The sequence below is a fragment of the Panthera tigris genome, chromosome E1, assembly GCF_018350195.1.
Source record: "Panthera tigris isolate Pti1 chromosome E1, P.tigris_Pti1_mat1.1, whole genome shotgun sequence".
Taxonomy (NCBI): domain Eukaryota; kingdom Metazoa; phylum Chordata; class Mammalia; order Carnivora; family Felidae; genus Panthera; species Panthera tigris.
Genome location: NC_056673.1, coordinates 39339795 through 39366030, shown reverse-complemented (window position 1 = coordinate 39366030; position 26236 = coordinate 39339795). Strand labels below are relative to the sequence as shown.

Below are 26236 nucleotides of genomic sequence, written 5' to 3'. Positions count from 1 at the left end.
CCAGGTGCCCCAAGTACACCAGTTTTTAAACACAGAGGCCATCATTTTTTTCTGAATTAACTTTGTATGGTGTCTAGAACCACACTGCCTACAAACATCCACAGTTCCTATATGCCATCCTCCACAACCAATGACAGCAATATATCCTAAGATATCTGGGCAAGAGAACGCCCACACCGCCCAGCCCCCACCCCAGATTCTGTATGTCTCGCATTGGGGCTGCAATACCTTGTCCATGTTGGGGGGGAAAAGTTGAAAATCCTCTGAAAACTGCAGTGCTTGTAATAACTCTCGAAATTACTGGGCATACTTAGTATTAATCATTAACATCCTCATCAGAGTCTGTCTCAGAGGTCAAAATGCACCACTGATTAGCTATAAGTTGGGATCTAATAAATATTTATTTATAGATGCTGTCATCCAACAGCTTGGAATAGCGGTGGCTCTAAATTCTAAATGACTTGTTAATGAATAAGAGTCTATAAGGTCCATATCTAGTCCTCAGATATAATTCAGAAAAATTAATTGCTATGAAACACCAGCCTGGTTTCATGTGATCACATTAGAAGTTATAATAATCTACCAAAGCATAAAACTCAATGTGATAGAGGAGCTGAGAAATTCTCCTGCCCTGACACAAACATGTGGGAGTCTTCACAATAGGAATTTTTCTAGATTGGATGGCTGAACCCATAACTATAGACTTGTTGAATCATAATGTACACCTGAAACTAATATAACACCGTATGTTAATTATACTTCAATTAAAATAATAACAGCCCTACAGTACCATATTTTAGTTTAAATTTGAAATCTCAAAAAACCTACAAATACTAGCCAAAACTGGTGGAATAACATAGTCATTTCTCAAAAAATTAAAAAATGATGTTAATGATTTTAATGAGATTTTAACTCTTTCACTTAAACATAATTGGGTGCAGCCGCAAGAAATAATTGTGCCAAAGAAGAAAACAAAAATTATCATGTTTAAATAACTGCACTGATATCCCAACTCTTACAAAGCTAACTCTTGATTTAAATAACGCTTCTACATGCCTTGACCATATGTGTTATTGTATTAAACTCTTAGCTGAAACTAACACACTGCAAAACTTGTGTAATTTAAACAGTAAAATTTTCCAGTGACTTTGCTCAATCTCCTTCTCCCCCGTTAAGCAACAACAAAAGACACATTACACATTACTTTTGTGAATATATACACATAAAAGAACACAGTTCATGTGTTCATAAAAAGTTCTTGGGGCACCTGGGTGGCTCAGTGGGTTAAGCACCAACTTCAGCTCAGGTCATGATCTCATGATCTGTGAGTTCAAGCCCCGCATGAGGCTCTGTGCTGACAGCTCAGAGCCTGGAGCTTGCTTTGGATTCCGTGTCTCGCTCGCTCACTCTCTCTCAAAAATAAGTAAACATTAAAAAAAATTTTTTTTAAGTTTTTCACTAAAGATTTTAGCTGTGACAGCTAGTTACAAAGTAATTTAAGGTTTGTAACAAAAAGCTAGGTCTGCTTAGTACATGTTCAGTTACTGGTGGTGAACACTCCGTGAGTATTGGCTGATGCATATATGAATGGATGAAAATATAAGTAAGAGATATCCACATATATATCATATATATCATAAAGAGTATGAAGTAGGTTTAACTCTCTACACACCCTGTCTACACCCCTGTCTACACCCCTGTCTACACACCTGTCTATACATATAACGGCTCCACTTAAGCTATCAGTCTGTGGACCTGTGAGAAGGTCAGGCTTCCGTGAAAACTTGAGCCACCCAAATCCATTAGAGATTCTAGGAGGGAGCAGCTGCAATGAACATGTAGTTTCAGAATGGATGGAGCAAGCAATCTGTCTCATAGGGACTGCTGAGCTGACCTTGTAACAGGGGAGAGAGACTCCTCCATGTACCAGGTCAAGTGCAAAGCACTATGCTTTTTATTCTGTTTTCAGGGAACAAGACCTAAAGCCAGGCATTGATGGAAACTTTTAACGACTTACCTAGTCTTAGAACATTAGAATTAGGAAAAGGAAAAACTCAAAATCATCTATCCACCACTCACCTAAATTCATTTAATTCACTTCCCCAAGCTACATCTCCAAATGTATAAATGTTTCATTCCTGTTTTAAACACTTGAGGTTTTGTGTTTGTACAAAACATTTTAATAATTTTACAAAATATAACCTCTAAATAGGGATAAACCTAAAAGCCAAAAAAAGCATCAAATGGAGATTCTGAAAGTGATTATCAATATCTACAAACCACTGTTCTTATGCAAATCAAAGCCGCAATGAGCTATCACCTCAACCTGTTAGAATTGTCATCGTCAAAAACGCTGGTGAGGACGTGGAGAAAAGGGAACCCTGTGCACCGTTGGTGGTAATGTAAAGTGGTGCAGCCACTATGGAAATTAATATGGAGGTTCTTCAAAAATTAAATATAGAATTACCATATGACCCAACAATCCCAGTTCTGGGTATATATCCAAAGGAAATAAAAATCACTATCTCAAAGGCATCTGATCTCCTATGTTCATTGCAGCATTATTCACAACAGCCAAGATATAGAAACAGCTTAAAAAGATTCACAAAAAGATGAATGGCTAAAGAAGATCACACACACACACACACACACACACACACACACACACACACTGAAATATTATTCAGTCACGAAAAAGAAGGGAACCCTGCAACAACATAGATGGACCCTGGGGGCATTATGTTAAGTGAAATAAGCCAGACAGAGAGGACAAATATTATATGTGGAATCTTAAGGACAGAAAAAAAAGGCGAGCTCATAGAAACAGGGGCTGCCAGGTCCTGGGGGTTGGGAAAATAGGGAGAGGTAAAAGAATACAAACTTTCAGCTTTTAGATGAATAAAGTCTGAGGATCTAATGCAAAATATGGTGACCGTAGTTGATAACACTGTACTGTATACTTGGAATTTATGAAAAAGAAGAACTTAAATGCTCTCACCAAAAAGAAAATGATAAATTAAAAAAGATTTTAAAACATTGTTCTTTTAAACCATTGTTCTTTTAAACCAGTGTAGCTTACTATTATGTACCTATGTCTGTTTCTTTAGGTATCTAAATTATTCACAGGGTTTGCAAATATTCTTTATGTGTGTATTATGATTAAAAAAAAAATCTGCCAAGGCAGGTGCAAGGGCTAAAAGAATACATCTTCTGGTTTCCTTTTGTTGTCTCTGTTTAAAAAAAAAGGAATCGCCTCTGAGAAAAGCCTCTAAGGAATGACTCTAGGCGTAGTTTCTGGAATGAAATGGAACAGACTGCCGTACAAAGAGAAAAAGAAAACACACAGCAAGGCAAGGTGGACAGCGGTGTGAGTCCCGCGGTGAGGTGTCAGCAGAGGAGGTGTTCCTTTCCTACGAACTGTATAAAAGGTCAGCTCATCCACCACCCAGAGGCAGAATCTGCTCCAGCCATCCTGAAGCTTCAGGTGCTCCCTCCTACCATCTCCAATGGAATTCACCGGCAGAAGCTTCCACAGAAACCTGAGTTCCTCCTTGCAAGGTCCTGCACTCAGCATGAGAGGTTCCATGTATGGGAAGGGAGGCATGCAGCACTTTGGGGCGGCACCCAGCGTCTATGGGGGGGCTGGAGGCCAGGGCATCCGCATCTCGACCTCCAGACCCATGGTGGGCTATGGGAGTGATCTCACCAGAGGAGACGTGTTTGCTGGCAATGATAAGATGACCATGCAGAACCTAAACGACCGCCTAGCAAGCTACCTGGAGAAAGTACACTCCCTGGAGCAGTCCAACTCCAAACTCGAACTGCTGATCAAGCAGTGGTATGAAACAAACACACCCGGCATCAGGGACGACAGTGCATATTACCAACAAATAAAAGAGCTGCAAAACCAGGTAAGGGATGATGCCTTTGTTTTCCACTCTACTGCTGAGCTGCACAGTATACCAAGGGGGCATCTATGTTAGGTGGGTGCAAATAGATGTCAGAAAGCAAATTAGGCTGAAATGCTATATCTATAAAAATGGTGAATTCCATAATCTACCCTTAGTGGTTGAATAGCTGACTACATAACTGGATGACTGTAAATCATACTTTGTTAACTTTTTACAATATAGTTACATGGAAAATATGAAAATGTTACCCTCCAGTCTTGTAATCTGTATTTTTGTCACAGTTTACCAGGACACAGCTAAGTGGATAGTAAAAAGTTTTTCTAAGAAGAGCTAAAATTTTTATGTGATGATAAATCTTTTTTTTCACCCAGTTCCCATTAACTTGTGAATTCCCAGTCAATGCAGAGATGCTCCTCCTTTAATTTATGTAAATTTGTAATATTAGTATTAAGACACCATATGAAAAATTTCAATGATGAAGTGACCCAGGGTGGAAATAAGGGGAAGGGATGTAGGTATTCGTGAGGTCCAGATTTTTCAATGCCCTGTTTAATAATCCCATCATCAGTTCAGAAGCCGCTTCTACAGCAATAAGATGTTCTATTGCCCCCAACTCAAATTTGTTGCAATTATATCACAGCCTACTCCCACATTATCGGAGAAAGGTGGAGTTCTATTTATCAACTGTGTAATAAAGGGAGTGAACTTTGCTCCAAAGTGAAGGGCACTTATGACACGAGCACTTGCTCTGCTTTCAAATTCGTATCTAATCGAGGAAAGAATCCCTTTCACTTTCATTCCTATTTTAACATTCATATTCCTTTATAGCAAAGGCCACCTCCTTGGTAGCCTCAGTATACACAGAAAGGCAGCTGGATCTGCTGAAAGACACAGACCATTGTAACATCTTCTACAAGCAGCCTGGATCCATATATATCTTAGGGAACGCACCCATTCGGGAACCCCTTTTTTAAGATCGAGGGCTTATCCATCCTGACAGCTTCAGTGCCCAACACAACTCTCACATAGCAAAGTGTCCATTCATTCAGCCAGTAGTTGGTAGATACTAAGTGCTGGACACTATGCTGAGCATTGGGGAATATGGACACATAATGTGATTTGGAGGAACAGACACAAAGACTTAATCCACACAGAGGGATAGATGCTAGCAAGGAGGGCCCTATAGGGCAGTGAGAACACAGGCAATTCATCCAGTTCTGCCTTGAAGAAATCTCTGAGACTTCCTTGAGGCAACGATGTAGAAGGTGAGACATGGAGGAGAAGTTGTTCACCAAGTGAGAAAGGCTAACAGGAATATTCTCAGCAGGAACAACATCAAGGGGAAGGCACTCGATAAAGTTTGATGGTTCGAGTTGAATGAAATTCTTCCTTTTGTAAAACCATAAGAAAGCTCACCTAACCCTGGGACCAGAGTTGTATTTTATGACTCGATTATGTTAAATGCCCATATCATTGCCCTTCCTATTTTCATGGTTGAAAGGAACATCATCTTTGATAGAATAGTGGTTGTATCTGAAGATAAACTCAATCATTTGAAACTTTTTTCCAGTTGAAAATGTCATTCTTTCTCATGTATTTTCCAGATTAAAAGTGTACAACTGCAAAATTTTCACTGTGTCCTGAAAATTGATAATGCCAAACTAGCTGCTGAGGACTTCAGGCTGAAGTAGGTTCTAGCACCATGGTAAAACTTCCTGGAAAAGGATTCCTTTTAGCTGTGCCTCATGACATTCAGCTTTCCACATTCTTGTTGGTAAAGGAGCTACCTTAAGTAATGTCAGGATCTGGGAGTTTGAAGGGTGGTAGAAGTTATCTGGTCCAGCCCAGCACTCAGGGCTAGACTTCCCTCTCCCACATTCTTAATATTTTTCACTGGTTAGCTCTAGTCGCTAGAACATTCTTTTTTAGTAACCCTTCATCTACCTTTTCACCCACTGAGCCTAACTGTGCCCTTTGGAGTGACACCAAAGCAATTTAAAACTCCCCTTCTGCATAGGTGCCCTTCTCTTATCTGAAGCAAGACATTTGTCTATGCTCAGTGATTCCCCAAGTGAGTCATCCATGCTTCTTGGAGTGCCTGCAAATGTACAGCCCAAGTTCCAGGGATGACCTTTGATGCTTCTGAGTCTGCTGGTGTTTTACAATAGGGTCTGACCAACCAAATAAGTAGGACTATGATTAAAGCAGCTCAGATCGTGTTCACTCTCTTGCAGCCATATCACACTACATGTGATCAGAACTATTCCTCATAAATGGCTCCTATACTAGGGCTTTCTCATCCTGAATGTGTACAATGCATTGGTACTAAAAACTCCTTTGTGGCTTAAAAGGGTAGCATTTTAATGCTACAAAGGATCCAAAAGGAGGAAATGGGAAAGCAAATCCGAAGACTAAAGCAGTTAAACGTTTGTTCATTCCAATTATACCAAGTCAATATCTGGGTGTTCCACTGCATTATCATTTTTTTTAAGTTTTGCTACTTCAATAAAAATGGAGTAGGTAAGATTTTGGAAGAGAATCATGAACTTTTAAGATAACTCACTTTGGATGCATCTGCTTACAAAGTAATAAAAATAATAAATTGATCATGTGCATTCATTAAGTAAATCTAACCATTATTTAATATCAATAATGAGAATCTTTTGCTGACACATTAATTAAAGCAAATATTTTTTTTATTTCCTTAAAATATATTCGAGAATTTAGGAACTTTTAAGAGTTATTTTGGATTGCTTTTTTTACCAATCACTCCAAATTACAGAGATTATATTATGGAGCAAATTATCTGATTCCTGGGTTCCCATGAACATTTTTGATATGTATAAAGGATACAATGTATTGAAATTGATCTCCTCACATACCACGTAAAAATATCTCATTATATTAGGACTATCTGTTCTATAATGGCTTCTGGAGGACTCAATTATCCCTGCATACCAATTAATTCACAGGTATGAGGCTGAGAGGGAGATGCGCCTGACAGTGGAGAGTGATATCCAAGGCCTGAATAAGGTCTCGGCTGATCTATCCCTAAGTAGAACAGACTTGGAGATTCAAGTTAAAGAACTGACTAAAGACCTGGATCTCCTCAAAAAAGAACATCAGGAGGTGAGGCCATGCTCAGAAGCAGTGTTGGGAATGATAGAAATGCCTCTAATAACGATAATAAGGAGGGGGGAGTTGGTAAGAAGATGACAACAATAAGGGTATGAGCTGTCAGGGTTCAATGACTTAGAGCAGTACCCGCACTACAATAAGCCCTACCTAAATTATTTTCTTTCTTTTTTACTCATTCCCCATAAAAGAAGCCATAAGACTTACTCTTTCTGCCCAGCCTCATCTGAGAACGTGCCTCAGACTATAATTAGGATTTTCACTCTTGTAGGAAGTAGACAGCCTACGCAGACATTTGGGCAATACTGTATGTGTAGAAGTGGATGCTGCTCCAGGCCTGGAGCTTGGCACCATCATGAATGAATTGAGGCAGAAGTACGAAACAATAGTCCAGGAGAACCTTCAGAAGGCCAAGGAACAGTTTGAGACACAGGTAATAGCATAATTCCAAAGGGTAAGTAAGCAACTATGTAGAAGCTTTCCTTCAAAAAAAAGATAACTCATGTTCTTTCTTTTCTCTCTCTCCTTACTCACTTTTTTTTTTTTTTTTTTCATTTTTGGAACTTTAGACTCAACTTCTGCAGCAACAAGTCACAGGGAGCACTCAAGAGATAAAAGACAATGAGGCTCAAATAAAGGAGCTGAGACACACCTACCGGAACCTAGAGATCGAACTCCAGTCCCACCTCAGTATGGTAAAGCACATCTAACTTCACACTCTCAATGTAGTGTATGCTTACTAAGTGCCTGTGTGAGGAACTCTGGGGATGCAGAAAACTCTAGGAAATAACCCCTCACCCTTGCAGGGCTGGCAGGGAAACAGGCCAAACCACCGATTATAATTAAAACACAGAAAGAAATCAAGGACAAGGGCAATGTACTGCAAGGATGCAGAGGGGCAAGTAGACCTGGAAGAAGACCTGGAGGTCTACCTGAGTAGACATCACAGAGAAAGTGGCCTTTAAACTAGATCTTAAAATGTGAGATGAATGTGTAGTTGAACAATAGGGGTAAAGACATTTCAGGCTAAGCAAATCAGTCAGCTCCTGTCATGGTGTCTTACAATAACAACACTACCCCATCATGGGTTGGCTGCAGCTCTGCTCCATGGCATTTCCACTGTGGGGGTAAGGCTAAAGGAGGAGACCCTAGCCAGGGCATGCCAGTGTTGTTGCAGAAAGAAAAAAGCAATGGCCAGACCATGTGATAGCTCCTAAAGCTTCTCAGAAAAGGCATTTGTCAGCTTCACCTGCATTGCATTAGCCAAAGAAAGTCGCACGACCAAGCCTCCTGTCAACAGGGATGAGGAAACCTAATCCTCCACTTGGAGGGGCACCACAATCACAGGGAGAGGAGGCAAACGTTGAGAACAATAATACAACATACCACAGTAAGACAACAGTGAGTGCAAGGCTAAAAACGAACAGAAGACTCCAGGAACTGGGGATCCTAGCAGCTGGCTGAGGTCGCCTAGATGGAAAGAGGGGGAAACAAAGCTAGAAATAAGAGTCATGCCCACAATGACTAGCAGTGGAAGTTCTCCTCAAATTAAATTAAAATTGAGCCACCTCTTAAGTTTTCAACTAAGAAACATCCACTTTTTCTTGTGCTCATAGAAAGAATCTTTGGAGCGTACATTAGAGGAGACCAGAGCTCGTTACGGTAGCCAATTGGCCACCATCCAGGCACTGCTGAACTCCATAGAAGTCCAAATGACACAGATTTGGAGTGATACAGAACGCCAGAACAAGGAGTACAATATCCTCCTTGACATAAAGACCCGGCTTGAGCAGGAAATTGCTACTTACCGCCGCCTTCTGGAAGGAGAAGATGTCACGTAAGGCTCTTAGAATCAAGGGACATGTGCCAGTGTCTACATGCTGTGCTATTTTAATGTCTACATATTACACTGTCACTCATTCCCCAGCACCAATGCAATCCCTAGCACAAAAGCAATTACACATGCGCCACCAACAACAAAACAAAAATATACCAAAAGTACACCCATCCTCCAAATACCAAGTATGTGTAGGACCGACTTAGAAGATGGTTCTACAGTAGATGATACAGATTATGCTTTGCTTATTTTTATGATTAATACATAATTGAATAAATTTTAACACAACAATAACTTTTAAAAATCCTCATTGAGAGGTCATGAAATGAACAACAGAGTTTGAGACCAGTTTGAGAATCATCAGTATTGCCATAGCAACTGTCTTCAACTACCACACCCAAGAAACTCAGTAAGAGAACACAAGATTTAAACTTCCACTGTAATTTTGTTATTTTTATTACAAAAACTTCTAGCACAGGGTAAACAGGTCAGTTTTGGAGCTATCTATCTATCTATCTGTATAGAGAGAGAGAGATAGAGATAGATAGATATCTGTATATATATAGATAGATAGAGATATAGAGATATCTGTATAGATAAATAGAGAGAGAGAGAGAGAGAGAGAGAGAGAGATGGTAAAGGGGGGAATGCAAACACAGCATTAAAACACACATCACGCAGACTTTATTTTGAAACAAAAAAGGCAGGACAGTGCTTCATTTTCAAAATGGTGATAACACCTTTTCCTGTCTCTTTTTCTTTTCTTAAAAAATACAGACAGACAAACACAACTATAGAGCATCTGCCGAGCACCCTGGAGGAGAAAGGTAAGTGTTCTAATTTCACACATTTCCTGTAAGACTGAATTCTCACTCAGCAGCTTACCACTTATTAAATGCCACTGGTGAAAAGTAAAGAGAGATCGGTTTTCAAGTCAGCAGATATTACCCTAGGGATTCTAAAAATCAGGCACGTCATATAAAGAAACCCCCAACATGGGAAGTTTGTCATACTCCCACAACAGGGTAGTTTTCTCGGCCCAAGCTATTACCGTTCTGAGACATCCTGGGATCATGAAAGGGAAAAAAAAATAAGATGAAAAAGTACATTTGGCTTAATTCGATATTGTATCTTTCTCTTTGGGGTGGGGAGAGAAGAAAATTTGTGAATTTGGAGACAGTGACATTTTCAGCATTTATTTATAAATTTGACAAGATTATTTAAGAAAAAGAATGGGTTTCTTTTCTTTTTAGGAAAAAATACATGTAAAACCATGATGGTTTAGAACTGAATATTATAAGTCAGCAGAGGCATGTTCCTGAATTAACATTTTATACTTAAATCTAAATTCAGATGTGAAGAGAAAAAGGAAGATTAAGACGATTGTGGAAGAAGTGGTGGACGGCAAGGTTGTGTCGTGTGAAACCAAAGAGATGGAAGAAGATGTGTAAACAGTTGCCGGGAGATGCTGCTGAGGGTTTTAAAGACACGTAGACATAATTTTTGCTCCCTACAAGAAAGTGGCCATCAGAAAGCGCTATTAAAAATTTGTAGTGATCAGAAGCGGGGGAAAGCCCATTTATCAGTCTCTATAACTGAATATAGATGTTTTATTCAGAGGAGTTGCAAAGTGCCTACAAAAATAAAACCCAGTGAGCACTAGGACATTTAAAACCTCATTACCACCATCTTTACCATGAAACACATTGGGTATAAGCTATAGACCACCTAATATCAATTTGTTAACGTTCCTGAAAATTATAGCACATTTGAATTATACTAAACTTTGCAGAGCAGAGGAGTCCCTGCAAATTGCAAATAAACCACTCTCTAATCTTTCCTGTTTCCGAATTACAAAATCTCCTTTCGGGGGCCTCTGGATTCTTAATTGAGCCAATTTCTTGGTTAATTTCATTGGATTTTTGATATTGGTATAATCCTGCTAGCTTTGAGTTACATCTGCTTTCTTTTCCATTGTCTTCATTGCCTTTTAAAATTCACCTCAGCTCAGGGCACCTGGGTGGCACAAGTCAGTTAAGTGTCCGAATTCAGCTCAGGTCATCATCTCACGGTTCATGAGTTTGAGCCCCAAATGGGGCTCTCTGCTGTCAGCACAGAGCCCATTTCAGATCCTCTGTCTCCCTCTCTCTCTGCCCCTCCCCACTGCTTCTCTCTCTCTCTCTCTCTCTCTCTCTCTCTCTCACTCTCACACACACACACAAAATAAGTACATAAACTTAAAAAAAAAAACAACTCAACTCAGCTCTTCGAATAATTTGAGAGTCAGACTCCGATTTCAAATGCTGAGCAGAATAAGAATGAAGCACATCAGGCTTGAAATGGGAATAGATTAGGGGCACAGGTCAATATCAGACTCTTGATTTCAGCTAATGTCACGATCCCAGGGTCCTAGGATCAAGCCCTCAAGCCCTGGGTTGGGCTCTGTGCTGAACCTAGAGCCTGCTTAAGATTCTCTTGTTCTAGGGGCGCCTGGATGGCTCAGTCGGTTGGGCGTCCGACTTCGGCTCAGGTCATGATCTCACACTCCATGAGTTCAAGCCCCGCATCAGGCTCTGTAATGATAGCTTGGAGCCTGGAGCCTGCTTCGGATTCTGTGTCTCCCTCTCTCTCTGCTCCTCCCCTGCTCATGCTCTGTCTCTGTCTCAAAAATAAATAAAAACTTAAAAAAAAAAATTCTCCCTTCTCTTTCTCTCTCCCTCTGCCCATCTCCTCCACTCATGCTTTCTGTTTCTAAAATAAAAAACAAAAAAAAAAAAATAAAAAAAAGAAATGGGAGTAGATTAAACACAAAATTAGTGAAAACCTTCTCAAGGCAGAATGCTTCTCCTTATGATAAAACTGCATAAATCATCAGGTGTTCTCTTTCTTTATGGGGTGAATGTATGTTATGAAATATTTCTCACTATTTTTTTTAAATAATAGCCTTAATGAGATAAAATTCATACACCATAAAATTCATCCTCATAAAGTACACAATTCAGTGGTCTTCAGGATGTTCACAGGATTGTGCAACCATCATTACTGTCTAGTTTTAGGACATTTTCATCATTCAGAAAAGAAACCCCAGAAGTGCCTGGTGGCACAGCTCATTAAGCATCAGACTCTGCATTTTGGCTAAGGTCATGATCTTAGGGTCATGGGATCAAGCCCCTCAGCACAGAGCCTGCTTTGGATTCTCTCTCTCCCTCTCTCTCTACCTCTCTCTGTGTGTATCTCTCAAAACAAACATTAAACAAAAGAAAAGAAACCCCAGTAGGAGTCACCCCCCACTTCTCTTCCCCCCAGTTCTGGCAACCAAATCCACTTCTATGGATTTGCTTACTCTGGACATTTCAAATAAATGGAATCAAATAATTTGTTCTTTTGTACAGAAATGTTTGTAGCAGCATTATCCATAAGCCCAAAGTAGAAACAACTCAAATGTCCATCAACTGATCGATGGATAAACAAAATGCAGTAGGTCCCACAACAGAATATTATTTGGCAACTTATACACAGTGCAAAGAGATGAACCTTGAAAACACTATGCTGAGGGAAGTCAGACCCAAAAAGATACATACTGTATTCTCACCCATTTTGCATTTCAGGAAGCAGTAACTGCCTTGCAAATGTTTACAGGAAAAATCATTTTGCCCTCTCTCGTCATATTGTAGTAAATGAACAGCTTGGATTTAAATTTTGATACATAAGTTTGTAAGTAAACAGGATTTTGAGTGTGATTATATTGAAAATAATAATGTGATTTGCTTACAAATAATAGTATCTACCATTTATTGAGCACTTACTATGAGCTAAGCGGTATGCATGGCATTTTATATGCATTTCTCATTTAATCCTCACACTGACACCATGAAGTAGAAGTTATTAAGTTGAATCATATGGTCTTGCCAATACGTGATCATTTTTTACCTTTAAAAAATAGCAATTTCATATGGGTTGGCCTTATTCTATTATCCCCATTTTATGAATGAGGATTATATATGAAGATATGAAATCAGTCTCCCAAAGTTACAGTTACCAAGTCATGGAGCAAGACTGAACCTCAGGACTGTTTGTCTGAAGTCATGATACCCTTCTAAGCAATTAATTACACAACAGTGAATTCTTTTTCTCCTACCAAAACACATTCCAAAATAGTCTGTAACTTTGACATGCAATTACTGAAACTGAGTCTGATTAGTAAAAACCCTACAGGAGGTGGGGATTGAAATTCACTAGGCATGGCCATCATCAATATGACAATTATTGCCCACGGCCCTAGGCAATAATGATACTTTGTTCAAAAGTTAGGATTACTATTAACTGAATTTCCTATCATAAAAATGAAAACTAATCCTTGCCTTTGGGTGAATCTCTAGTTTCTTCCAAACAATCTTTCAAAGAAAGCAGTGAAACACTACATACATGTGGAACCAGATGGCTCTACCTCTGGTTCTTCCAGTAGTTACTGTGTGAAGGTGAAGTGTTAATCTCCGTATCTATACTTCTTATACCAGCTAGGACACGGAACAGCATGACCCTATTTCTGACAGGCATACAGATCCAGAGAAGACCTGTAGTCCCTAAATATGGGTCTCTTTATCACGCATTGGAATTTCATGACTTCATACGAAACCATCAGTGCCGAAGTGGTCCCATCACACTGCGAGAGAAACCCCAGAGGGGAAGCTAGGATGGACTTGGGGGATTACACCTACTAAGAGCCTTATAACATCTAGAAAGAATGACATCGAATGACATAAAATCAAAACATGACCAGTGGACACCCTGTGCTCTCACCCTTACTGACTTGGGGACAGTCTCAAATAACAATTCCAACTTAAAGTATTAGCTGGTGCTTTTTATTTTTTAATTTCCCTTCAAACATTTGTTTTCTCTCCCCTAGACTCACTTCTAAGATTCGCTTCCCAGAAAAGGCAAGTATAGATACTTGAGCACAATTATTTTAAATTTACATATAGGCATTAGAGGTGGAAAGTATACATGTCAGGACAAAACCGGCTCCAAGTTCAAGAATTCAAGTTAATCATATTCCCATATCACGTGATGATATCACTAAGTTACAAGTCTGCATCTGGCACATTCCCTCCAGTCTGTAAGCAAGTAATAGCCTGTTTTCATTTCTATGGCAATCACAATGGACTCACCCTTGGTGGGGCAGGTTGGGGGGGAGCAGCTTATAAGCAAAAATTAATGACCATAACATCAAGCTCCTGTGCAGGAAGTGCAAGTTGAACTAGTACTTTATATGATCTCTGACAACGCAGTTACATGTCAAAAGAATAACTAAAACTACATTTGCCCACGCGTTTGCAGGATTTCATGTGTCGTGTCATTCTTTCGGTCTCAGCCTGTACAATGAGAAATGAAATTCAAGGAGAAAGCTTTTTTGAAAAGAAAAGAGTGAAAGCTCCTGGTTGATGTGCAGGGCAGAAACCCAGTCTCATGGCTGGCGGCTCTGAGTGACCCTCTGTCTTTTCTGTTTTCACCATAAGAAGCAGGGTTATGTTGTCTATAAAACGCACTGCAACCTGAATCCTGTCTTTGCCACCTCCTGGCTCTGTGGCCTTGAATAAGTCACTTGACGTCGTGACCCTCAGATTGCTCCCTTGTAAAATGGGACAAAAGTATCCAACTGAAGAGGTTGCCACAAAGGTTAAAAATAACGTCTACAGTTTACCTGGCCCACTGTCTAGAATGTAGTAAGCCCACTATCACTATCAACGATTCAAACAAAGACAATCTCATTCAAAGTGCTTGTAATACAGATTAAAGGAACCTTTGGTAACAATCTCCATAGGAGGCTGAGGCCCCTGGTTATTTCCATTTAACACGTTTCCATTTTCTCAAGAAATGAAACCAACGGATTATGGCCTCTCTCATCAAGCAGAGTCTGCATTTGATCACTGCATCTTTTCTATATTTATTGTAAGAATATGTAGTTTCTGCAAATGTCTTGCTTAAAACCCCTTTATTTGGAAATCCCACCGGCTTGCTCTTTGTGATGTGTATAGGAGGGGGGGAAATACATCTCTTCACATGTGTCCCTTCCATCGTAAGGTAAAAGGAAGTTGTAACTGGATTTCACCCTGGGTTCATCATTCCTGTCCCTGGGAAAGCGAAAAGAAGGGTCACACAGTCCTTTCATTTGCCAGAATTGACAGTGAGTATTCCCCATAGAGGTCTGACATGGGCTTCAGGGGTAAACCCTCTGCATTTGCCCCCGTATCACCAATGGGCACTGCTGGCTCCAGCTCAAGAGCTCAGTGGGTTAAGCGGCCGTCCTCTGCTCAGGTCATGATCTCGCATTTTGTGGGTTCGAGCCCCACATTGGGCTCTGTGCTGGCAGCTCAGAGTCTGGAGCCTGCTTCGGATTCTGTGTCTCCCTCTCTCTCTGCCTGCCCCTCCCCTGCTCATGCTCTGTCTCTCTCTCTCAAAAATAAACATTAAAAATTAAAAAAAAAAAAAAAGACTATTCATAGACTTAAAGAGCCTCACTTCGGGGTGCCTGGGTGGCTCAGGCTGTTGAGCGTCCGACTTCGGCTCAGGTCCGGCTTCGATCTCACGGTCTGTGGGTTCGAGCCCCGCGTCGGGCTCTGTGCTGACAGCTCAGAGCCTGAAGCCTGCTTCCGATACTGTGTCTCCCTCTCTCTCTGCCCCTCCCCCGCTCTCACTTTGTCTCACTCTGTCTCTCAAAAATAAATAAATGTTAAAAAAAAAAAAAAAAAAAAAAAGAGCCTCACTTCCCAGGAAGTTAGAGTCCATATTTTCTGGATATTTGGAGGGGCAGGGGGCAGGGATTGAGGGTGCGAGCACTGATATAATTTTAATACACAAAAAATCAGTTGTATTTTGATACATTAGCAATGCTGGGGGTAGAGCAGTGAACAATCAGACAGTGAAATCAGGCTCCTGATTTCATAGAGTTTACTAACAAGGTAATTCTTATGTAAAGGGAAAGCTGTTGAGAATATTATAATATTCTACTCAAAACATAGTATTTTTCAATGTTCAAAAGGTCCCCTTTATGAATCAGAAAAAAAGAAACCATGCGACATCCTAATTCTAATCTGATGATTTAAAATCCTTGAGAATTCAAGGGCACCTGGCTCAGTTGGTTAAGTGTCCAGCTTCAGCTCGGGTCATGATCTCACTGTTCATGAGTTCAAGTCCCACATGGGGCTCTGTGCTGACAGCTGAGAGCCTGGAGCCTGCTTCAGATTCTGCATCTCCCTCTCTCTCTCCCTCTCTCTGCTCCTTGCTCTCTCTCTCTCAGAAATTAAACATTAAAAAAATTAAGAAAAAAATCCTTGAGAATTCAAATTCCTGTATGAATCTGGAAAATGCATTTATTCCCCCACCTCTCACCAGTGCGTTTCACAACTGCTTCTGAATCTATATTCCACTAGGAGATAGACTAGATCATGACTGCATGGTTTACATTTAGTTTTCCAAAGGAAACAAGTCAGAAATATGAGTGAAGAACTTTAAGAAGCTCAAGGCTGAGGACGATGTATGATTAGTTTATCCATTTGACAATCCCTCATTGCCTTCCCACTGTGCCTAAGACACCGGGCAGTGCTGAGAATACAAGCAATAGAATATGTTGGAAGAGAAAAATTCCTTCTGACAACCTATCTCTACTCCACCCAGATTTCTTTTTTGTATAACAAATATATAATGGGCACAATTATTCAATTAGTTCTATACCGATTAAGTTTTCAGTATGCATAAATCATGCATTTGTTGAGCTGGTCAAAAAAGGGGGAAGCACGATATTTTGAATGAGGAGAGTGAACTTTTCAACTGTAACACCCATTTCATGACCTATAAAAGGCCAACCTTTCTGCCTTGCTGACACTGCTTTCTCTCAGGTTGTAGCCCCCTTCTCTGGGCTGCGGATCTCTCCAGCAGCACCATGTCCCTCTCAGTGCGCACCTCTGGGCTCTCCCGGCGGCCATCTTCCCAGAGTGGGACATCGGGCAGAGCCAGGGGCACGTCCGCTTCCATCGTTGGAAGTGGCTATGGGGGGAGCACCTTTGGCTTTGGAGACAGCTATGGGGGAGGCTTTTCTTCTGCTTCCATGTTTGGTTCTAGTTCTGGCTTTGGTGGTGGCTCTGGAATTTCCTTTGCAGGAGGACTGGGCAGTGCTTATGGGGGAGCCCTGGGTGGTGGTTCTGGAGCCCTGGGAGGTGGCTTTGGAAGCCTAGGAAGTGGCTTTGGAAGCCTAGGAAGTGGCTTTGGAGGCCTGGGAGGTGGCTTTGGAGGCCTGGGAATTGGATTTGGAGGAAGCCCCGGAGGTGGCCCTGGAGGCATTCTCTCTGGCAATGATGGAGGCCTTCTTTCTGGATCAGAAAAGGAAACCATGCAAAATCTTAATGACAGATTGGCCTCCTACCTGGATAAGGTTCGAGCTCTAGAAGAGGCTAATACTGAGCTAGAAAACAAAATTCGAGAATGGTATGAAACACGAGGATCTGGGACTGGAGACCCCGGGTCGCAGAGTGATTACAGTAAATATTATCCATTGATCGAAGACCTCAGGAATAAGGTAACAATATGGTTTTCGAAGGGGCTTTGGGAATTCCTTTTGATGTTTCTTTTTTACTATTACAATATTTTACAGTGATAAGACATGTAAAACTTAAGGTTTTTCAATTTGACTGTATTAGGAGCAATTTCTCAACTCAGGATATTTAGTTTCATTTTATCATTTATTATAAAGTGATTGTACTTCTGCTACCTTTTCTGCAAAAACATGTTTCTTGATTTTTAAATAAAATGTTATAAATGTTTTCTTTTAAAAAGTTAAATTGCCTTAAACTCGTAATGAAATCGCAGGTTAACATCACCTAAAAATTTTCTGTCAAAAATATACCTGCATAATACTAGTATTTTCCATCCTCATTTTGTGTGTCTCCCCCTCTTTGGCCAGATCATTTCCGCCACCATTGGAAATGCCCAGCTCATCCTGCAGATTGACAACGCGAGACTGGCTGCCGAAGACTTCAGAATGAAGTGAGTAGAACAAATGAAAGACTGATGAGAATTGACAGGTCTCATTATTTCTTCTTAGTCCCTATTTTCCTGCCTTCATTGATGGCAAACATTCTACCCCTCTGCAGTTCACGTGCTCTGCGCATTTGTTGTTTTGGTAAATGCACATTGGGCATTCTAGGAAGTAATCAGATTCGGACACAATTCACCTCACACATCCTTAATTATAAGGTGTTTTAGCCTAGGGCTATGATCACCATGCTGGTAATTTGCTGTTGGCTCATAACACGGATATGATATTACCACCGATGTCCCAAACCTCGATCTCCCATGCATCAAAATGAATTCATAATGTTTTTGCCCAGAAGTTAAGTGAAATTGTCTTTTTCCGGATGACACATACCACTAAAATATTAACCACACACCTATTTTGATATTCCCTCCTCCTTTCACGTACTCCACCCTCCCAGACCTGAGGAAGAAACACTAATGCTCATCCTGCTCCATAAAATCCCCACACAGGATGTGGCAGTGCTGATGATCCTGAACCTCTGAAGTCTTGGTAAAAGCTATTAAGGAAGTAGCAGTGTTTTAAATTAAATCATGAATAAAAGTTAAGCAAAAAGACTATTATTTTATTTTCAACTGCTTTTAGGATGCCATCAGAAACCCCACCTGGAGAGGGGCCACTACTGTCTATAGCCGGGGTGGCCAGCCAAAGGGGAAACTGTTCCCTGGGACACAGTGCTACTGAGGGTCATTGCTGGCAGAAAAGTCTCACCTCATAATTTTTTCACTTCTCTCCAACTGAGCAGTAAATTACCATGAAAAAAAGGAAGGGAAAATCTTAAAAAGGAAAAAGAGCATCATATGTCATACGTCACGATGCTGCCACTTTTAAATAATCACAAGGGGCACAAGACAGCCCTGAAATGATGGCAGGGGCCTTATTCAAATGGGTGTGTGGACTCCAGGAACTGTTTTGCACTTGGTTTTCAGGTATGAGAATGAGCTGGCCCTGCGGGTGAGTGTGGAGGCCGACACCAACGGCCTGCGCAGGGTGCTGGACGAGCTGACCCTGGCCAGGGCCGACCTGGAGATGCAGATCGAGAACCTCAAGGAGGAGCTGGCCTACCTGAAGAAGAATCATGAAGAGGTCAGCTGAAAAGGCAGCTTTCTAAGCTGCTTTTTTTCTCCCGAATTCACAAATTACAATTTCAAATTTACAAACCTACAGTTAGACCCAATATGGATGCTATATCATGTCCCTGTTAAATTGGCCCTTTGCTTTGAATTTCTGGATGTGTGTTATGTATGGTGGTGGGATTGGTGGTGGTTTCAGTGAAGGTTTAACGGATTAGAGGTGTTTTCTGATGTTGTCATTTGCATCACTAGGTAAGAACAATCAGAATGTTAACTGTCCTGATTTAGTGATTTTTTTAAAAAAATACAGTACTTTTCAAGTTCAAAAACAGAAGTCTACAAACAATACATAATGTTTTATATGTTAGAGAAACAGGTTATGCCCAGTGTAAAACTCCCATGGGACTCTGGTGTGCCACTATATCAAAAGCTGGTGTACAAAACAGACATTAATCATGACCCTGGCAATGGGTTTCTAAATAACTTTCTACTGGAAATCAATGACTGCGGTACAGTGCGCAACCCTTGTACTCTCTGCAGCCCCCCGTCTGGCAGCTGTGGTTGGAACCCCACTATACCTTTCCCACCAGGCCCTCCCTTCTTCTTGGTAAAGGCCCGGGAACCCCAAGAGGCAGGGCCAACTCATCCATTTTCTATGGTAGGCACAGCCCCTAGGGCCTATGGTAAGTTTAGGGACCCAAGAAAATGTCTTAAATTCTTTTAAAATAGAAGAAAAATACGAATTTTTAGGTTAAAAAAAGTTTAATTTTTGTATTATGTCAGTACAGCAACACGGTTATGAAATAAAACGTTCAGTGTCTTTTGTGTTGGAAGAGACCCACGAAAGTCACAACGGGCCTCTGTGCCCCTCTTTTTCTCACTCTCTGTGCCCAGGAGCTCCAAACCTTCCTGGCAGGCGGCCCGGGGCAGGTCAGCGTGGAAATGGACGCTGCTCCGGGGCTGGACCTCACCAGGCTCCTCAACGACATGAGGGCGCAGTACGAGGCCATCGCTGAGCAGAATCGTAAGGACGCGGAGGCCTGGTTCGTTGAAAAGGTACCACGAACAGAAACAAAAGGCTTTGACCCACTTGCAGGAAAGAGGCGCGGGAACAGCGCCCGCTCACGTCCCTTCACCCCTGTTTGCCTCGGCAGAGCGGGGAGCTAAGGAAGGAGATCAGCATCAACACGGAGCAGCTTCAGTCCAGCAAGAGCGAGGTCACCGACCTGAGGCGCGCAGTTCAAAACCTGGAGATCGAGCTCCAGTCCCAGCTGGCCACGGTAGGGCACGCCCGCGCAGTATCTTTTCATGACTTCCAAAGAAAACGTGCCATCCACACTAGGAAGGCCACCGGCGGGCCGCCTTCCTCATTTCAGTCCCCTCCACCGTTCTGTCTGTGCCATTTCCCTCCCACCGTGCAGAAGAAATCCCTGGAGGACTCGCTGGCGGAAGTGGAGGGCGACTACTGTGGCCAGCTGTCGCAGGTGCAGCAGCTCATCGGCAGCCTGGAGGAGCAGCTGCTCCAGGTGCGCGCCGACGCCGAGCGCCAGAACGCCGACCACCAGCGGCTGCTGAACGCCAAGGCCCGCCTGGAGCTGGAGATCGAGACCTACCGCCGCCTGCTGGACGGCGAGGCCCAAGGGTGAATAGACGGGTTGAAATGGGTTGGAAATGAGTTTAGTGGCTGACCAACAGCGGCCACCTGCTGCGCTCTGGGCAACAGAAGGCAGGGTTCTCTGGTTGATGGAAATTTACCACATCTCCTAATGACATGCCTTGGATTTGGTAAATGTCCTACACTTTGCAAAGTGCTGTCACCCGCTATCTTGAATTTTATAAAATGCTGGGATGAATAATGGCACCACAGACAAGAGGCATACTGCAAAGGAGCACTAGAAAAGTCACCCATTAGAGACCTGGTATCAATGCCCCAATGCTAAGAATGACACATCAAATAACAGCCACCTGAGTCACCTCACAACCAACTGCAGCGAACTTTCCAAAAGGGAGCAGCAGCCTGGAATAGTGGGAAGAGCCTGGGGCTGTAAATCAGGAAATCTGACTTCTGAGAGCAGCCAGTTTGCTTCACTTTGAGAGCCCATTTTAGGCACGGTTTGAAAATAAAGGTCCACGCACTAAGTGATTCCTCTCAGGGTGCAACATTCAATCATTGTTCATCAAGAAATTTAGAAAACTAGTTTTATGCACATTTTTAGCTTAAACAGCAAACTCTTTATTTCTCCTCCTCCCAGAAAGCATCATGTGATACCATCTCCCTTGTTTTCTTTACAGCGACGGTTTTGATGAAAGTTTATATGTGACAGACTCCAAATCTCAAACACAGTCGATCGATTCCTCTAAAGGTATGCAGATTCCCTAAGAATCACTTAGAGTAAGTCAGAATCACACTTATTAATGACTAAAACTATAAGATCTCATTAAATATTGCAGTTAATAATATTAATAATTATTATTAATTAATATTAACGTTAATTATTATTAATAATTAATAATATTAATAATTTAAAGTATATTTGCATTTCTGAGCCAAGGAAAAATATTTATGCATTCCTGCAGAAAAATACACAGTCTGTACTATATAAAACTTTTGGCAAGCCCAGGAAGGGAAAAATCTACTCTACAAAGAGGTATTATGAGCATCATAACCACTTTTTAAATGTTTAAAAAGAAAAGTATTTTCATTTGTGCATAAGACAATACAGAATACATTTCATTTTCACTGAATAACATGCATTGTTTTAGAATGCAAAAGTCACTTTCACAAGTTTAAATTTAATGGATTGTATCTGCCACTATCTCACTTAAAGCTTAAGTCAAACAACAATCAATTTTGGATGAATATGTGAAACACTAACTTTCTCCCCCTTCATTCTATTTTTATCTTTAGATCCAACCAAATCCCGGAAAATCAAGACAATTGTGCAGGAAGTGGTGAATGGTGAAGTGGTCTCATCTCAAGTTCAGGAAGAACTAATATAAAATTTCATAAGATCTTCCCCAAGATTGATTCCTTAGGAACAGTAAATTTACAAGCAGAAATTATCCCTTTCAGAGTAAGATATTATATTAGTTCAATTCTACTTTTGTCTGTTCCATTTTCCTTGGATTCCCTATTCACTATGAGTCCTTTTTGCTCTTCAATTACAAATCACTATGGCCACGTTGGTCTTTATAACAAACCAAAATTGCCTTACATCTTTCTGGACCTGCAGTAGTCTTTTCATAAACTTTCTTCTGGTGACCAGGAACATGTTTTAATCACAGGATTTTGATCAAGTAGTATGGTTTTAATAAATAAAAGATGAATGGTAATAATGTGAAATGTGTACCTTCTCTATTCCAACAATAATGTCAAGAGCATAGAGAGAGGTTTGTAAAATACTAACAATAAAGTAGATAAACACTGAGATGAAGATGGCAAGGTTGGAGATTAAGTTAAGAAGATTCTTTTAGAGAGGTGCCTGGGTGGCTCAGTCAGTTAAGCATCTGACCTCAGCTCAGATCATGAGCTCACAGTTGGTGGGTTCGAGCCCCATATCGGGCTCTGTGCTGACAGTACAGAGCCTGCTTGGGATTCTCCCTCTGCCTCTCTCGGCCCCTCCCCTACTTGTGCTCTCACTCTAAATACATACATACATACATACATACATACATACAGATTCTTGGTGCAGCGCCAGCCTGGGATTCTCACTTTCTGCCCCTGCCCCATTCACATGCACCCACATGCGTGTTCTCTTTCTCTCAAAATAAATGCACTTTTAAAAAACAATTCTTTTAGAAGTTCTGTCCTTTTATCGCTTCTCGGCCTTTTGGCTAAGATCAAGTGTAGAAGTTCTGTCCTTTTTACATCAGCCAATCAAGGTTACAGCAAAATTACATTACCCATGATGGGGGAGAACAGTTGTCCTATTCTTTTTCTAGGACCTTCTTTCATTCAGTCAAGAAACACTTATGGAACCCTTACAGTGTACAAGACTGGAGACTCAAAGGTGAATATGGTAAGATCTTTGCCTGGATGAGCTCACAATCGAGGGCAGAGATACACCTCTACCAGAAATGGTGATACAGAGAGATAAGGCAGATAGAAGTTCAAAGGACACATGGACGAAGAAGTGAACAGTTTGTCAGGGGGCAACTAATTGCTTCATACAGAAATCAACCAGGCAGAGAAGGGGAAAAGGAAACAGAGGAAACACATGTGAAAGAACACGAGGGTGTAAACAAACATTGCTTTGACGTCCCTTCTCCTATCTGGCGCCATTGAGGCCGAGGGTGGGGTTTTCATTGGGGTGGATCAGACCCATGAGTCAATAACAGGTGTCATGTTCTGGGTTGTGGCAGCAGGTGGCCAAAGTTTAAGCCTGAGTAGATGGGGGTTCAATCTGGGTTGCCAAAATCGAAACCCTAAAAGGGAAATAAGAGCAGGACTTAATGATTAAGAGCCTGGGCTCTGAAGCCAGACTGGGTTCAAATCCCGGCTCTGCCACTTCATAGTAAGTAACCTAATCCCTGTGTGCCTTAGTTTCCCCATCCATCACTGAAGTGGGTGGGTTTTGTGGAGATGAAATGAGGTAACATACATAAAACACTAGAAGCAGTCCCTGGCACCTAACAAGTACTCAATACATGCACTCTATTATTATTTAGTGTATGGAACCCATATGGGGCACAGCAACCAGGGGAACTGATGAACAAGGAGTGTCATGGGGAGAAGGGAGAGGCAGGAGTCACGCAAGCCTGGAGGAATTCTAGCCATGAGTGCAAAAACCCACGGAAGGTTATTATGCCATTATAGCTGACCTGCTTCAGCATGCAGCTTTCTGAAGTCACACTCCTTTTAATATTTGCTAGTGGTTTCCAGTGCTCCATTTATCTCCATATTATGCATAGCAATTCCACTCTCGGCCTAGCCCTCACCCACGACAACACATCCTGGGAGAACTTTACCTTTTAGACCCAAAGAAATGATCAAAGTCTTTTCCTGAACAAGGTCCACAGCCTCCAAGTAATAGATGATATCCCTTTTCTGGTACACAACAGTGGCTGCAAATAGTACTACTCTTTCAAATAACATGTTTTCCTTATAACTACATCTGCACTGTGTGAGACTCAAAGGAGAAAGGAGTTTTGCACAAGGATAAACCCAGTGGGCTGTTCCTAGTTACCATCTTAGTTTTTCGGCACTCCTTTCCTTTCAAAGCATTTTCTCCTCTGGGCTCCCATGGACAATACCTCACTTGCCATTTTTTTCTCAGATTCTTCTTTGTGACCTCTGAATGCTGGCCACATCTTTCTGTCCTCTCTCTCTACACTCATTCCCTGGGTGATCTTAACTAATCCTGTGGCTTTAAAATAGCTATCTATAGACTTACTGTGGTGGTCATTTCACAATATACACAAATATTGAATCATTATGTTGTGTATTTGAAATGAGTAAATACTGTGTGTCAATTACACCTCATTAAAAGAATAAAGTAATCTTCAATGCATTGATTGCTTCTTGCAGTAGCCTCCAAGATGGCCCCAATGATTCCCACCTCCTGGTACTCCTGTTCCTGTGTCCAGTCCCCTCCAACAATGAAGATCGTGTGTGATTTCCAAGGCTAGGCCACAAAAAGCATTTCAATTCTCGCTGGGTCTCTTGGATTATTCACTCTGGGGGAAGTCAGCTGGACTTAAAGTTATATTGGGGGGGGGGGAGCTACTGAAAAAAAAAAATCAATGATATCACAAAATTGCCCACATAAGCGCCAATGGCTAGGATCTCATGGAATAGTCATCAAGTCCAAAATAGCAGTCCTATTCTGGTAATATTTCAGAATATTCTACAGTCTTCAGTTGGCAAAGGGTGCATTAGGTTTATTATTTAAGTTCACTCTGCCCCATTCTCACTGCTAAGAAGTGCAATTAGCACAGCATCCTTATCACAAGATTCCAGCCCTCATTCACAAGACCACAAGCCCTAATTCAACACAGATGTAAAAGGTCCTTTTGGACTCAGCAATTAATGAACTGCAGAAGTGAGAGGTCTGTCTTTAAGGAAAATAAAGGGAAAATAGCTTACAAGACAAAACCCAAGTACAAGATCAGACAACAAAAGAAAGCATATTGTTCATGATCATTTTAAAATCTAAAACTTCGCCAATTAAAATGTTTACTTTTTATATCCTTTTGTTGTATGTATAGGCTACAGAAAGATCTGGAAAGTATTGTATATACTAATGTATATATTAGTATATTGTATGTATATATGCATATTGTTACAGTGGTTACCTTCTAGAAATTACCAAGGACTCAGAAGACAATTATATTTTTTCTTATGTACATTTCTTAAAATGCTTAACAAAGAGCATGTATAACTCTGATAATTAGGGAAAACAATAACTTTTAGTTATCCAGAACAAATAGGTTTGCAAGTAGGTCACAGTAGAAGGGAACCATCTAGAAAACAACCCTGGGTTGCCAAAGTAGTCAATTCTTTTAGGCTTTGTAAGAGTGCCACCTACTGGAATCTCATGAACTGAACTTTTAAAAAACTAACACTGCTTTTCAAGCCACTTGAGGGATGTTTGATACTAGAAAGTTTACTTTTCAAAAAAGAGAGAGGGGCACACGGGTGGTGCAGTTGGTTAAGCACCCAACTCTTGATCTCAGCTCAGGTCATGGTCTCACAGTTGGTGAGTTCAAGTCCTGCATCAGGCTCTGCAGTGAGGTTGCAGAGCCTGCTTGGGGTTCTGTCTCTACTTCTCTCTGACCCTCCCCCACTTGTGCTCTCTCTCTCCCTCTCAAAATAAATAAACTTAAAAACATTTTTTTAGTAAATAAATAAAACATAAAAAAGAGATAAAGAAAAGAAAAAAAAGGCAAACTATCAACTTAATAAATGAAAACATTCTTATTTAAATAACAAATGGCATTAATTTCCAGAAAGTCCACCAGTAAGGAGGCAAGTTGTCTTAAGGCATAAAGAAGAAAGCTAGTAATTATTCAGAGTTTAGACAACTAGAGAGACAATCTGAACTACTCAAGCTTTTAAAAACATACTCAAACATCAACTGAAAATTTATTCAAATAGCTGAGAAAGTAACTTTTTATAGGCTAGTGAATGTTTAAGTTTTGGGACTAGATCTAAGATTTAAATAACATTTAACATTAGTATCATAAACTCAAA

The 26236-nt window shown here is 41.0% G+C and overlaps 2 protein-coding genes and 1 long non-coding RNA gene across 6 annotated transcripts in view; 2 read left to right on the top strand and 1 right to left on the bottom strand.

Moving 5' to 3' along the window:
- LOC107179984 overlaps positions 1-26236 on the bottom strand; it is a 148824-nt gene that overhangs the window by 88085 nt on the left and 34503 nt on the right. The gene's annotated exons all lie outside the window — the stretch shown is intronic.
- On the top strand, positions 3507-10444 carry KRT20 (keratin 20). The gene is made up of 8 exons (XM_007085823.2): positions 3507-3911; positions 5516-5598; positions 6884-7040; positions 7318-7479; positions 7616-7741; positions 8663-8878; positions 9665-9710; positions 10237-10444. The coding sequence occupies exons 1-8, from the start codon at positions 3507-3509 to the stop codon at positions 10332-10334; spliced, it is 1293 nt and encodes a 430-aa protein (XP_007085885.1). The 3' UTR covers positions 10335-10444.
- KRT12 (keratin 12) lies at positions 16823-22170 on the top strand. The gene is made up of 8 exons (XM_007085824.2): positions 16823-17455; positions 17840-17922; positions 18901-19057; positions 19939-20100; positions 20199-20324; positions 20466-20686; positions 21337-21407; positions 21953-22170. The coding sequence occupies exons 1-8, from the start codon at positions 16823-16825 to the stop codon at positions 22042-22044; spliced, it is 1545 nt and encodes a 514-aa protein (XP_007085886.1). The 3' UTR covers positions 22045-22170.